Below are 14,657 nucleotides of genomic sequence, written 5' to 3'. Positions count from 1 at the left end.
AATGAGATAGATTCCATGTTCTTAAGAAGGTATAAGCTGATCTAATATTGGTGTAGTGGAACCGCACCCTCTGAGCACTGAGGCCCTTACATTACACTGCTCAAATAAGGAGTAACATCAAAAGTATAATCTGTTTAGTGTAACTTTACAGTATATCCCTCCAGTAACTCGACCCTAATTGATAACTTTGTAGCTCGCAGTATTATGTTTCAGTCTGATGTTTCATTTTTATGTCTCCATGCTGGCGAGACCAGTGGCCAGAGGCATAGTGTTTTCGAGTTGTCTGTCCGTCCATCTGTCCCATTCTTTTTAACATACAGTATCTCAAGGAAGCCTTGAGGGAATTTCTTCCAATTGTTCATTTGGACTCACGGAGAACTAATTCGAATTTTGTGGTCTAAGGTCAAGGTCGCCTCATGTGTTTGTGAACATGATGTATCAGGCACACTCAATCTAAATTCAAGTTTTGGTCTCCTGATTACAACAGCGTGAAAAAACTCAAACTTCAAATTTGGCAAAAATTTCACTTGGACTCTTTTTGTGGTCAAAGGCCAAGGTCCTCATAAACCCCTTTTCGCCTTGTGAACATGACATCTTAAGAATGCTTAAAAAGAATGCGTTAATATTTGGCATAAATGTTTAAATAGACTGATGGAATAACTGATTATGTTTAGGTGGTCAAAGGTCAAGGTCGCAGTGTCCTCCCAAAATATGTTTTTGGACAATTGAACATGATATCTCAAGTCTGCTTGCAAGGAATTTCTTCAGATTTTGACCAGTTGTCATTTGTACTCAAAGTAGAACTCTGATTCAAATAATGAGTCTAATGTGTGGTCAGGCTTTACTGTAAATCTTAACTTTAATTTAAACCCGATTCGCATTCAGAGTTATGATTTATTTTCCTTCCCTTTTTTTTAACATGGATATTTCAGCAAGTTGAAACTTTTTTTTTTTACAAAACAATCAACAATACAAACAAAAGTGTTTTTTTTGTTGCCTTACGTACATGAATTAAATCCGACTATTTTGCATGTCATTGTTGCATTGTAGGGACTTTTTTTATGTCTTTATTTTCACATTTGAGTTTTTGTACTGTCGAAGGATCTTTCCTGTTTTTAATAAACAAACAAATACTTAATTCATAAAGAAAGGACCATGTACATGAAGGTTTTTTGAGTATATTAGATGGACATTACAACATATTCTAAAATCTTTCACCCATTAGGCATTTACAAATCAACATTTTTATATATATAAATAGATAAATACAAACCTGTATATGCATATACAAATATAAATACAGTTTAGTTTCTCTTACAACACAAATAATATTGCTGTGAATCTGACAATTGACAACTTTCGACAAACCACACATAGCAACAAAAACAATCAATGACGCTTTTCCCATTATCTTGGTTCCTTTATTATCAACAATATGTCACACAAAAGTGTTTTCATGTTTGAAAATAAAGCTTCAATTTTGTGGGACAATGTAGTTTAGAAAGCATTGATATAACATGACTGCCAGGAAACGATTCCACTGACAGCTATTAAGTGACATATCTGTGGACTGTGACTGTAGATAAATTACCAGAGAGAACATCAATAAACCCAATGAACAGACAATAGATTTTGTTGTAGTATGTTGTATATTGAGTCACATATCTGAAGACTAGTCATTGGTCAGTTTCAGATTTTGCAATCACCATTTTTATGATGCGCTCCTTTTATTAGATGCAAAGGTTTTCTGAAGAAACTCTATGTACACTTAATCAACTGAGCTGTAACCTGCACACTATGTGCACATAGGCAAGTTTAAACACACTTGCTCAAGTGCAAACAGTCTGCAGGTCTTTCTGAAGAAGAAACACTGTGTAACATTAAGCAACTGAGCAGTGACCTGCACATTGTCTACATATGAGCAAGTGCAAACAGTCTGCAGGTCTTTCTAGAAGAAGATGTTACAACAGCACATTGTCTCCACAGTAACTGGTGCTTTACGTAATACCTTTTGAGCTCACAGTATTATGTTCAGTGTGATGTTTAATTCACATTATTTCATCAACTCAAGAGGGAGAAGGATGGATGGATGGATGGATGGATTGAGGATGTTTTAATAAAAGATAATGTTAGGTTAGAACAGAAGTCTCTGCATTACCTGCTGGAGGCATTTACAGTCCCAACAAGTGCTCTGTCTTTTATTCCAAATTAATATAGTTCACTTTCTTCCTTAAGGTTATTTCTGGAATAACCTTTTTTTAATCTCTACACTGACATTAAAGGGATAGTCCACCGAAAAAATTATAATTCACTCATTATCCACTCATCACTATTCCGATGGAGGTGGTGGGTGTAGTGTTTGAGTTCACAAAACAGTTTGGGAGTTTCCGGGGTAAACGCTGTTGCATCCGAATCCTATAAAACTGAAGAAAATGGTGACAGATTCTTCAAATGTAAAATAACATAGAATGCCTCAATACTGCTCCTGTGGTGTCATCCAAGTGTCCGCAAGCCCCGGATATTTTTGTACAGCAAAAGAAAATGGTGACGCGCTGTCCATCTTTATGTACAATCTATGATTGAACCCAGATATTTACGTTTGAGTTATATGAGGTAACAAGTAGCCTACCTGCAAAAATAAATCTCTCTCTCTTCTGAATTTCTCTCCAGTTTGCAGCACATCTGGTCAAGGTGAACTTCCCACGGGTTTGTATCTTGGATGGAGGCTTCAACAAGCTGAAGCCCACTGGACTCCTGACTGTCCCCTCCCCTCAGATCTGACATTATTCTCAGCTTTATATTAACTAAAGGGATGAGTGGAGGGAATGTATAATGCATTTTGAGCTGATATTGAAGTGAAAAAAAAACTTATCACAGTTGTATCAAGACTTTTTGTGGAGGACTTTACACATTCTGATCAGACTGTGATGCAAAACAACAACCTGGACTGAAATGAACTGAAGTAATTTAATTTCTTTTTATTAAAAGTGAAATAATGAATTATTTCTTCTCGAACAACTGTTGTGTGTAGTCGTATCTTTGCCCTGATAAATTGATAAATTGTGTTCAATACAAATATCTTGAAATTTGTTTGTTCTGTGCCACTTGATCTAGGTAACTGCATGACATGTTAATGGGAGAGTAGAGAATCTCCCATTTTGAAAGGTGATTTTCCCACCAGTGTGCGTAGTCATTGTGGTAACGATACTACATCTGATGGAAATGCAAATGGACGGGTGTGCCACAGCCAACGGATCAAAACCTTTCAGGGCAACTCTTTAGCTTTCTTGTCCTCAAAGTCCAAATTGTCCACAATACCCTTATCTTCACTGTTATGATGACTTTTTGTCATGTGACCCACCTCAGAAACACTTTATTGATCCCTGGCCATTTTTTTCACCACCAAATTCATTGCTGAAGAGTGTCAAACAGGTCCTGACACCCACTGGAAGCTGCCTTTTTGATCCCCCATCCTTTCACCTTGTATGATTTTGCTGCAGAGCTTTCTGGACACAAAGTTTATGTTTTGTTCATTTTAAATGCGACTTGGAAAGAACTCCACTTCATCCACATTGCCATTTTTCACCCAAAACTTACCAAAATACACACACTGGACCCAAATACAACCCAGATGACTGCCAACACGTCCAAACAGGTCTACGGACCTTATTAATTTCACACAGTCTGAGTGGCTGATCCTTTTGTATCAAGAAGGCGTTCCCGAGCCTGACTAGTAACCAAAATTGAAGATCAAAAAATACGCACACTAATATATATATATATAGTAGGAATGTCTTTCCTTAGCAGACAGACCCCCTCCAACAGTCTGGGGGTAGTTCAAGGAAGGACAAAACATATTACCTGCAATGAGCCCCAGCACCCACCAAAGGGCCTGGGTATGGCTCACAGCAAACCTGAAGCTAAACCACACAAACAACCTAACCTATACTCCCAGTTTTCTCTGAGAGTCCGTTCTGACCTCACACGTCAATGCTGAAAGTCTGAATATCAATTATTGACAGAATTACTACTACATTTTTTGTATAGGCTATGAGTGAATGAGAGAATTTAAGGTATTTGTCAAATTCTCGATCATCATAACAATCACTAACTGTTTTACTATCAGCAATGAATAAAGAGAAGAAGATGAGGTGAGGAGTTGCATCTCCAGTTTGTTGCAGATTCCTCGAAACAAACAAATCATGTGTCTTCCAAAAAAACAGGAACAGGGACTGACACAATCCTGTTTCTACGAAAGCTAGTTTTACAGAATTTCTTAATGCCATTGTCTGGTCCCATTTCAGAATAGAATCCGATGAGAGAACTCCCAAAAAGCAAACATTTGCATTTCTTACTCATGTAACAATTGTTTCACGATTTCTTCTATTCTGTCATAGTTTCACAATCCTGTGGTTCTTCCTGGTGCATGTTGCCTTGTGAGAGTTAGTTATTGGAACTAACAAGTCACACCCACTAAACTGGATGTATATAAAGAGATAGATAGTGGTGAGTCCCATCAACGAAACTCCTCAATCTCTTCAGCAGAGGTAAGACAGATGATTTTTTGAAATGATTTAAGTCTGCAATGATTTGACTGCAAAAGATCAATAAGAAAAGAGAAATTTAATAGGAGTCATTATAATAACCTTTTTTATTCTAATTGATTCTATGCACTCAAGCTGATTTAGTGACAGTTAACATTATCATTGCTGACAGACTGATTAATGTTATTCCGTCCCTACCAGGATTCTTCAACTTTCCAGGGTGAAAATGGTGAATTACGAAGTAACAGTTTACACCACCAACTGTGCCTTAGCCACCACCATTAACAATGTCTACATTAAGCTGGTGGGCTCAGAAGGGGAGAGCAATCGCAGCTGGCTTTGGGGCTTCAAAGGGTCTCTGGCCCTCTTCAAAGGAGACGTAAGTTTGGAGTATCCCTCTTAAGTTAAAACTCATAGCGCACTATTACATTTATTACATTTCAGTTGTAAGGCCATCATGTTGTGCTTTATTCTGTCAAATCCACTTTATCTCCACCTCATGGATAAATGTTTTCAAACTGTGTCTGTCATTACCCCAGGTTGCACATTTCACTGTCAGCTGCCGCAAATCCCTTGGAACATTGTTCCTGATAGAGCTAGACAAGCAGCATTTCCTAGTCTTCCCAGACTCTTGGTACCCCTCTAAAGTGGAGGTGAGATCCCCTGAAGGAGACACATACTGCTTTCCTGTCCACCGCTGGATCACTGACCGTGAGGTGCACCTCTTCAGAGAGGGAAAAGGTTTGTGAAAATTAGCTTGTCCTACATCTTGTGTGCTATTTACTGACCACAGAAGAAGAACAAAGGTCCCGCCAGCCAGTGGTGGATCTAAGATTTTTTCTAAATTGGGGGCCATGAAGGGGCCACAATTTACACAGTTAAAAGTCCTGATTCAGTAAGGTGCACATTTAAGGTATTCATTTTTACTGTTACCTCTATAGCATTGAGCAAAGCCATACACCCTTGACTATATTTCGAAGAAGCTTAGAAAATAAAAAATTACCAAATTGTTATACTTAATTTTTTTAATGTTAATAAGTGACAACAACAGCTCCATAAATGTTAGACATCATCATATACATTTCAAGGTTGTACATGAACTTGACTCAACAAAATTAAGACCCTCCCCCTTATATGATAAGTGCGGACAGGAAACAGTTACGCTTGTCCATTAACTATGTCCCAAACTCCACTCCTTCTGGTCTCTAATAATTAACTTCAGATCAAAGGCTTACAACAAACAACAACACCGGACCTCTTTCTTGCTACCTTTGGAATATCTGTGAACTTTCCTATAGACAAACATATTGCACAGGCCATCTCACTTTGCACACTGCCAGCAAAACGACAAGCTTCTGCTTTCCATGTAAATATCCAAATAATGCAAATAATGAAACGTCTTCCTAAAAATATGAAACCCACTTCTTGACAAGTGGTTGACAATTCAACAGAAGTGAACCGACTCGTCTGTATTCTTTTCCCTGTTTCCAATTTAACATTTACCTTATGTAAACTATTAATTTACATTCTTGTATACTGTTTGTTCTACTGTAATTATATGTTCCTCAATCCTGTTATGTTTAAAACCTTGTTGTGCTTCCTGTTTTAAGCTGTGATAGCCTTTGAAGAAACCCACCCTCTTGCCAAGGATGCCAGGGAGCAGGAGCTCATTGGTCGAAAGAAAGACTACTGGTAAGAGATCAGACCTTGTTAAATTGTTAGCATTGTGTACCTCAAAGCTAACATGCACCAAAACTGCCTTCACCTTTTTTGGGAATTAAAAAAAATGCATTACAGTACAACATGCATTGCCCAAATGTAAAATTGAATACTGGTCAAGTATTATAAGCTTGCACACTCTAAATTAATACTGTTAATAGTTTGTTACTCCCCTCTGTTTTCTCTAGCTGGGAAGAGTTGAAAGAAGGACTACCTCACTGCATTAAGGGGAAAAGTCCTCTTTCTCTCCCTCCTGAGGTTAGGTTCTCCTACACCAAGGATATAGAGTTTGTTTGGACTGCAGCAACTGGGTAAAGTCCTCAAATTTCCAACAGATATCTATTAATTAACCATAAAGCTGCCTGTTTATCAAATCACCAAATACTTTACAATAAAGTTACTTGTTTTTCATTTTCTAGGGAGATTGAGCTGTACGTGAAAGGACTGGAAAAACGCGACGAGCCATGGACTGACATTGATGCGTTTGATCGGGTGTTCCGCTGCAAGATGACTGAAACATCAGGTACTGTGCTATCATGATAGATTAATTTGATACTTGATATTGTATGCATTCTAGTATATAGTCAACTGTATTCATTCAGATAATTAACAGTGCACCATTATACTATTTTCGCTCCCTCTCTCCTTCCCCTCTTGCCTCATTTGTTTTATCAGCCCTCCATTCATCTGTCTCTTTCTCACTCATGCATCCTAACTCTGCCACAGACACTCTCCTCTCTTGGGGTCCTTCAATGTTCCGTCCTGGGTCCTCTCCGCTTCTCTCTGTACACCAACTCTCTCAGCTCTGTCATTCACTCACATGGCTTTTCCTACCACAGCTACCCAGATGACACCCAACTAATTCTCTCTTTTCCCCAATCTGAAACACAGGTAGCAGCATGAATCTCTGCCTGTCTGACTGACTTCTCTCAGTGGATGTGCGCACATCACCTGAAAATTAACCTCGACAGGCTGAGCTACTTTTCCTTGCAGGGAAAGGCTCTCCCACACATGACCTTACTATTACCATTGACAACTCCATGGTAGCCCCCACCCAGACTGCTAGGAACCTGGGTGTGATTCGCGACAGTCAACTCTCCCTTACTGCAAACATTGCTACAACAACCCACTTGTGTAGATACATGCTGCACAACATCAGGAGAATACGTCCCCTTCTCACTCAGAAGGCAGTACAGGTTCTGGTCCAGGCTCTTGTCATCTCAGGCCTAGACTATTGCAACTCCCTCCTGGCAGGTCTACCTGCTAGTGCCATCCGACCTCTGCAGCTCATCCAGAATGTAGCAGCTTGACTGGTCTTAAACCTTCCTGAGTTCACTCACTCTCCTCGCTCCTCCGTTACCTTCACTGGTTACCAGTGGTTGCCCGTATCTGTTTCAAGAAATGAATACTTGCATACTGTGCCGTGAATCGATCGGCTCCAGTCTACATCCAGGACATGGTCAAACCTTCCACCCTAGCCCGTCCACTCCACTCTGCATCTGCCAATCGGCTTGATACTCCCTCACTGCGAGCTAGCCACTCAACAAAATCACGACTGTTTGCTGTCCTGGCTCTCAAAAGTTGAAATAAGCTCCCAATTGACATCAGGACACCAGAAAATATATGCATCTGCAGATTAAAGACACAGGAACTGGCTATTTTCTCTATTAGCATCTTTACTTTGTTTATTATTAGAAAAAAAGTTGACAGAGAAGGAAATGTATATGCATCAAAGAAACATCTAAACATGCCAGCGACAAGCTGCACAGTCTGTAAAGACTAACTGGTGGAGCCTCATAATAAGGAATTACAATAGTCTGTAACAGATTGTTCTGTTTTTTTCCTAGAATATGTCGAGGAACAATGGCAGGAGGATGAATTCTTTGCCTCCCAGTATCTAAATGGTGTCAACCCCATAATGATCAGATGCTGCAAAGTACTGCCAGAAAACTTTCCAGTCACTAATGACATGGTCTTCCTCCATGGTCATGGTAGCTTGACGGAAGAAATAGAGGTGACCGTCTCATACTGACTGCAAATTTCTTCATATCCAATTTATCTTTGTGATAAAACCATGTTTTAACCCCAATTGTCCAATGATTTTTTCAACCTCAATATAATTTCAAACAGAGAGGCAACATATTCCTTTGTGACTACAAGCGTTTGGATGGAGTGACTGCAAACACCATCAATGGGAAGAAGCAGTACTTGATGGCCCCCCTCGTCCTGCTCCACAAAAGACAGGGCAAGTTGATGCCAATTGCTATTCAGGTGAGTTAAGCTCTCAAACATGGCGCATACACAAGCTGTAAGTTTGAGTATTGATCCAGGCAGCTATCACTCAAAGGATAGAGAAGCATCTAATTTGCTAAAATTGTATTCAAGCAAAACAATGGAAACTTCATCTGCAGCAGCTGGAATGAATTATTTCTGTCTGTGTTGGATTAAATTGATTCAATTAACCATGCCCCTCTATCTTGTCCTGTAGCTGAAGCAAACCCCCGCGGATGACAATCCAATCTTTTTTCCCACTGACTCTGCGTATGACTGGATGATGGCCAAGATGTTTGTGAGAAGTGCAGATTTCCAAGAACATGAACTCAACGTTCACCTGCTGCGCACTCACCTGCTGGCTGAAGTTTTCGCAGTGTCACTTCTGCGCAATGTGCCCATGGTGCATCCACTGTACAAGGTAACAGAATCTATCCACCGAAGTTAAAGAACCATTGTGTATTAGTGTTTTATATAAAGTGCCTGTATTTCACAATGCTAAATGGCAAGGAGGCATTAAGATTTCTGTTTTTGACAAACGATGATGTTAATAACAGAGTGTCCTCTTTCTCCCAGCTCCTTGTACCTCACACTCGCTACACTCTGCAAATCAACATCTTGGCTCGACTTGCTCTAATTTCTGAGAAAGGAGTATTCACAGAGGTACAAAAAGACCATCACGCTCTGAAGACCTACAATTACACAGCAATTTGTTTTCTGTCATGTCTTTTCCCTTCATATTTGACTGTTTCCTAGTTTGCAGCCTCTGGGGGAGAGGCCATGTTCACAATCATGAAGAGATCACTGTCCTCAATGACCTACAAGTCCCTCTGTATACCAGACGACGTTGATGAGCGTGGGGTTAGGGACATGCCAAACTACTACTACAAGGATGATGGACTCAGGCTTTGGAATGTCATCTTGACGTATGACAGACATTTTGCATTTTGCATTATCTCACAAGCAGGGAAAAACAGTTTGTAATACCTGGTGTAATTATTTGCTGGATGAAGTGATGGTAATGAGGACAGATTAGCTGGCCAGCACAAAGGCAACACATCTGTGTCAATGAGATTGCCCCGCTAACAGAGAGCACCAATCCTCACAGGAACGTGACCTGAAAATACAAATATAGGATTTGAGGGTTAATTTTATTCAATGTTATTCAAAGTGCGTCAACATATGAGTCAACAAATTTACTGTATAGACATCAGCAATACTGAGGATACTATACATATTGTTTACGCAAAGACAATTTGCAGTCAAAGTAAGTGATCATGCTCAACATCATGTGTCCTCCCTTTTTTTTACCAACAGTTTATTATCTGAAATTATTCCCATTAGCTATATACACTGTAGATTAGCCAAAATGTTGTATGGACCTAAAGCACCAACAAAAAGTATCACTGTTTGTGTTTTGTGTGGACAAACGTTTGACTCGTGTGATAATAGAAACTGGTCAGACTGTAAACAGTGTTCGGCGAATGTAAGATGGAGTCTTGGTCCAAATATCTGCGAGAGGATTATTCATCGTGAGACTATTGCTGATTGGCTCCGACCTTGTGCAATTCCCTCAAAACCACATCTGCTTCTGCTTAAACAAAGAGATGCAACATGTTCATTATTATAAGTTGTCCATTGTGTTTCCCCCTGCATCCAGTTTAATGCTAAGCTAAGTCACTTTGCTGTAGTGCCACAATTAATCAATTTTCTCATCTAAATATTGGCAAGAAAGTTAATAAGTATATTTTGTCTGGTTACTGTTTCAAACATCATGCTAACTTTCCATAAATAAAAACAGTCGCTAACATTAGCTATTAAAGGGATGGCAATCAAATTATCTCACCAAAGAGCCTCTTACTACTATAGTGTGTATAAAAATGTGTATTTCAAGGAGGAATGTGTTTTACAGTACTTTTCCACATTTGTCCAAGGTTTGTGAAGGGAGTACTCAGCTACTACTACAAGACTGACGACGTGGTTGTGAAGGACTCTGAGCTGCAGGACTGGATTCGGGACATTTTTGAACATGGATTCCTTTCTCAAGAACAAACAGGTGCCAAATACCAAAAAATACCATGAATCATAGATCAAACTTCATCTGGTCATTTTAACATTAGACAAGTTCATCTTTTAGTAATGCAATTGATGCTCTGTTCTCAGGAATTCCACAGAAATTTTCCACTGTGGCTGAGCTGATCAAGTTTGTCACCATGGTGATCTTCACCTGCTCATGCCAGCACTCAGCTGTGAACAGTGGACAGGTGAATCCTTTAATAAACCAGGATGATCAATTGTAATGGTGCTGAGTGGTTAAGGTGGATGGACATGGATGAATGAATTCTGGTCAAATTGGTGATATCTGACCTTTACAACAACCTTGAACATAAACAAAAAAGTCATTGTGTTTATATGATAGCATTTGGTAATAAACACAAATAATGAAAAGTATTGAGCAAAAAAGTTAAAATAAGAATAATTTAGATTGTTATATGAAAACTTAGAGGGTAACCAAAGTAATTGTAATTCATCCTGAAACAATAATGTCTCGTCCAAATTCATTGGCAATCCAGCAGAGCATTGTGTGGAGACATTTCTCTCAAAACCACCGGACATCATGGTGCTGCTGGAGGAAAGGTCAAGGGATCACGAAAGTGATAAGTGCTTATCCTCTTGGGTCCATGAATGTTACTACAAAGTATAATAGCAATCCTTCCAATAGTAGCTGAAATATCTATGTCTGGAACTAAGTAGTGGAACGACTGATCAAGAGACTGACATCCCCACAGCCAAGCCACAAGCGTTCCTGAAAACTGCTTTTAATTTTTCATATGGTCTCAGTGCTACTGCTTCAAAAAGTATTAACCAGTTATCATTTCTTCATTGTAGTATGACTATGGTGCCTGGATGCCCAACACTCCCATCTCCCTGCAGCGTCCTCCGCCAACAACAAAGGGAACAAAAGACCACATTATGATGCAGACTTTGCCTGACATCAGCACCACAGTTAAGGGCATGTCCACCCTGTGGCTGCTCAGCAAGGAGTCTTCTGACTTTGTGAGTATGCAAGACTTCATGAAATATTATATACATCATACCATTAGTACATTAATCATATAATCATACCATTTATTTATTTTTTTCACTGAACATCAGGTCCCGCTTGGCCAGTACCCGGAGCAATATTTCACTGAGGGTTTTCCCCGCAAGCTGATAAAGCGCTTCCAGCGAGAACTTCTCCAGTTGAGTGTTGACATCAAAAACAGAAACGAACCTCTGAGTCTGCCGTACACGTACTTGGATCCAGCCAGCTTTGAAAATAGTGTTGCCATTTAAACACTTAAATGAGCGACCTCGTCAGCTGTTGGCCTATTTCAGCATCACGTTTTTTTTTCAATCTTACTATATGCTGCTCTGTGACTTATATACAACTCTTCAATCAAACTACAAACTCTGGTGAAAAATTACTGTTTTAAATCTTTTTTCTTTCCTTTTTGAAGTGTTACAGAAAAAAGGAAACAACTTTCTTTCAAGCTTTTTTTCAATGTGTTTTAGGGATAAAAACAATCATGATGGTTCATATGAATATAAAATTCATGTGGCTTATTTATTATTTATTAATCACAGCAAAGGCCTCAATAAAAACAATATAAAACAACATCTTGATACATTGTGTCTTTTCATTGTTCTTATATTGACAGATGGATCCTTTGGTTGTAATGTGGAGTTTTACATTGTGAATTTCTACACTCATATTTCTGAGCGACCGTCAGTACACTGTACTAAGATGGGGACCCAAAAGCAGAAGCCACAAGGCAAGACATTAGTCATCAACATCAATCTATTCTCAGAATTCTGGTGCTGGTCAATTAACCAATTAAACAATAGGGTTGGGTGGGTTTTTACTTGAAGCCCCCACAAGGAGTTTTTAACTCATGAAACAGTCTTCTTTAAATATTGCTGCCTCTTTATGACCTACAACAGCAGATGATACAATCAGGGAGAAAAATGGCTTTTCCTATAAACTATTTTTAACGTCTGGTCGGGACGTATTACCTACGACAGGGGTCTGCAACCTTTTTGACAATAAGTGCCAATTTGACATTTTCTTGTTAATTAGTGTGCCATATCAACATTTTTGAATATAAAGTTTTATTACTGAACCACATTAATATTTCCAACAGACATGTCATTTTATTCCATCCATATTGGCTATATATAGAACAACACTTTAAAGAAACATGTTTATCTCATTATGATTGCAATAATAAGTTTGTCATTAACCCCACCAACCACACTCATTCAGAATTGCGAAAAGCTTGCTTCAGTCGCATGGTTTTTGGCAGTGGCAAAGACTTTGAGAGAGTTGGGCTGCTTCTCATACCTGGACACTGCACGTTTGATCGATTCTCCCTTGTCTGCCTGATCTTTGAAACTTCTTTCGTGCTTTGTCTCAAAGTGGCGCTTAACACTGGACATTTGGCACACAACATTTTCAAAACATAACGTGCACACAGCACGGTCCTTATGAAAAACAAAGCCATAGTCTTCTGCCCATGAGGGCTGAAATGCCCGTGTCTTCGTTTTTTAGCTAGTGGGCATGCCATCACCAATACACCTGAACGGCTGCACTTCACGGAGATTCATGTGGGAAAATGCGAGCAGCGCCGGCTGGGAGGCTTCTTCTTATTATTATTTAGAGGCGATTGGCATCCAGCCTATGGCGCATAACTGGCACCTAGTGGCTGGGAGGTGTTAACATCAATCACGCTAAATAATACAGGCTGCGTGACGGCAAGACATTTGAACATTTCTTTACTAAGAAATCGCCTGTGTGCCAATGAATATGGTGCCGCGTGCCAATGATGGCATGCGTGCCTTAGGTTGCTGACCCCTGACCTACGAGGTCAGAGCAACGATTTACGACAGTCAAAAGCCTGTGTTTAGGCAGAAAAGAGAGGAAACAGAAGCGGTGGAAAGCTAACCGGACTACATGCTAGGCTATAGGCTATGTTCGTTTTCATATTCGACTTGAAACGGTGTCATTTACACCATGTTTCAAGCCTATAATTCCACTGGAAGTGGCTAAGCTAGCGGACGTAGCCACACAATGGTGTGTCAGAGGCTCCATGAACGCACCTCATAGGAAGATATCGGTGGATATTTAGGCTAAAAATGTGATGTAAATGACGCCGTTTGGAGTCGAATGTGGATGTCGGGACTTGTGGACACTTCGATAACACCGACCGAGTAGTATAGAGGGATGTTATGTTTTTTCTCTTTTTTTTTATTAAGTCTGAAGTAGAAGTCACCAGTTCCTTTAAATGTATTGGATTGTTTAAATGATATATATAAAATATATCTTTATTATTGACGGTGAGGATTTGGATGTTTTATCTAATCTGCTCATTTATTCAGAATACTCCATCTAGTTTTTTTCTGCAGTGGAAACAGAATCCGCAGAAGAGTTGATAAGGTTTTGGATGACGTGCAAAGAGAAGTAACTGCAGGGCATTGTTACCAGGTTTACAGCCAACCTTACTTTCAGTGCAATGGCCTGTTGGATTGTATTCATCCGATAAGCAAAGACAATCAAAGCCAGTAAAATAAACCTGAGCTCATGTGTATGATAACACACAAACACCTCCTGACCTAACGGGGTCTTGACAACTCATGGAGTTGTTTTAATTAATGATTGTGGTTAAAGATTTGGACTCTGCACTATTGTCTTCTGATCACAATTCCACCATATCAGCCGATCAGTATTTAGATGTTTTTTGTCAACCCTTGTTTTCCGTTGCACTACTGTATTGTACAGTTTACCTCTATTTGCACAGAGTAGTTATGATCATTTTGGGTATGCGAATGAGAGAATTAAAGTTATTTGCTCAAAACACACATATCATGTTTCCTCCACAAAAGCAGGGACTGACCCAATCCTGTTTCTTTGAAAGCTGGTTTTACAGAATTACTTAATGCCATTGTCTGGTCCCAGTTCAGGATAGAGTCCGATAACAGACGTCCCAAAAAGCGAATATTTGCATTTCTTATTCATATTACTCATGTTTCACGATTTCTAAAATGTCTTAGTGTTTATCAGTAAGATAAAATATTTCAGCCTCT

General features: G+C 39.4%; 2 protein-coding genes across 2 annotated transcripts in view; both read left to right on the top strand.

Annotated features, from left to right (window-relative positions):
* The window catches only part of tbck (TBC1 domain containing kinase), a 43,657-nt gene extending 40,581 nt beyond the window's left edge, over positions 1-3,076 (top strand). The window contains exon 26 of the mRNA XM_035167565.2: positions 2,671-3,076. Within this exon, the coding sequence (XP_035023456.1) occupies positions 2,671-2,781 (111 nt within the window). The 3' untranslated portion in view covers positions 2,782-3,076. The remainder of the gene's footprint in view (positions 1-2,670) is intronic.
* Positions 3,077-4,080: 1,004 nt separating this feature from the next.
* Positions 4,081-12,194, top strand: LOC118116190 (hydroperoxide isomerase ALOXE3-like). The gene is made up of 15 exons (XM_047342045.1): positions 4,081-4,547; positions 4,746-4,923; positions 5,084-5,285; positions 6,155-6,236; positions 6,452-6,574; positions 6,683-6,786; positions 8,111-8,277; positions 8,394-8,534; positions 8,752-8,955; positions 9,111-9,197; positions 9,291-9,460; positions 10,469-10,590; positions 10,698-10,798; positions 11,424-11,591; positions 11,691-12,194. The coding sequence occupies exons 2-15, from the start codon at positions 4,771-4,773 to the stop codon at positions 11,868-11,870; spliced, it is 2,004 nt and encodes a 667-aa protein (XP_047198001.1). The 5' UTR covers positions 4,081-4,547; positions 4,746-4,770; the 3' UTR covers positions 11,871-12,194.
* Positions 12,195-14,657: the final 2,463 nt, after the last annotated feature.

This window comes from Hippoglossus stenolepis, chromosome 2 (assembly GCF_022539355.2).
Source record: "Hippoglossus stenolepis isolate QCI-W04-F060 chromosome 2, HSTE1.2, whole genome shotgun sequence".
NCBI classification, from domain to species: Eukaryota; Metazoa; Chordata; class Actinopteri; order Pleuronectiformes; family Pleuronectidae; genus Hippoglossus; species Hippoglossus stenolepis.
Note: the sequence above shows the minus strand (reverse complement) of the source record. Positions and strands in the feature narration are given on the sequence as shown.

Excerpts from the sequence above, each read along its gene's own strand:
- LOC118116190 (XM_047342045.1), top strand. The coding sequence starts at position 4,771 with ATGGTGAATTACGAAGTAACAGTTTACACCACCAACTGTGCCTTAGCC. Across the intron at positions 6,787-8,110 it reads CAAGATGACTGAAACATCAG|AATATGTCGAGGAACAATGG; the intron begins GTACTGTGCTAT and ends TTTTTTTCCTAG. Across the intron at positions 10,799-11,423 it reads CAGCTGTGAACAGTGGACAG|TATGACTATGGTGCCTGGAT; the intron begins GTGAATCCTTTA and ends TCTTCATTGTAG.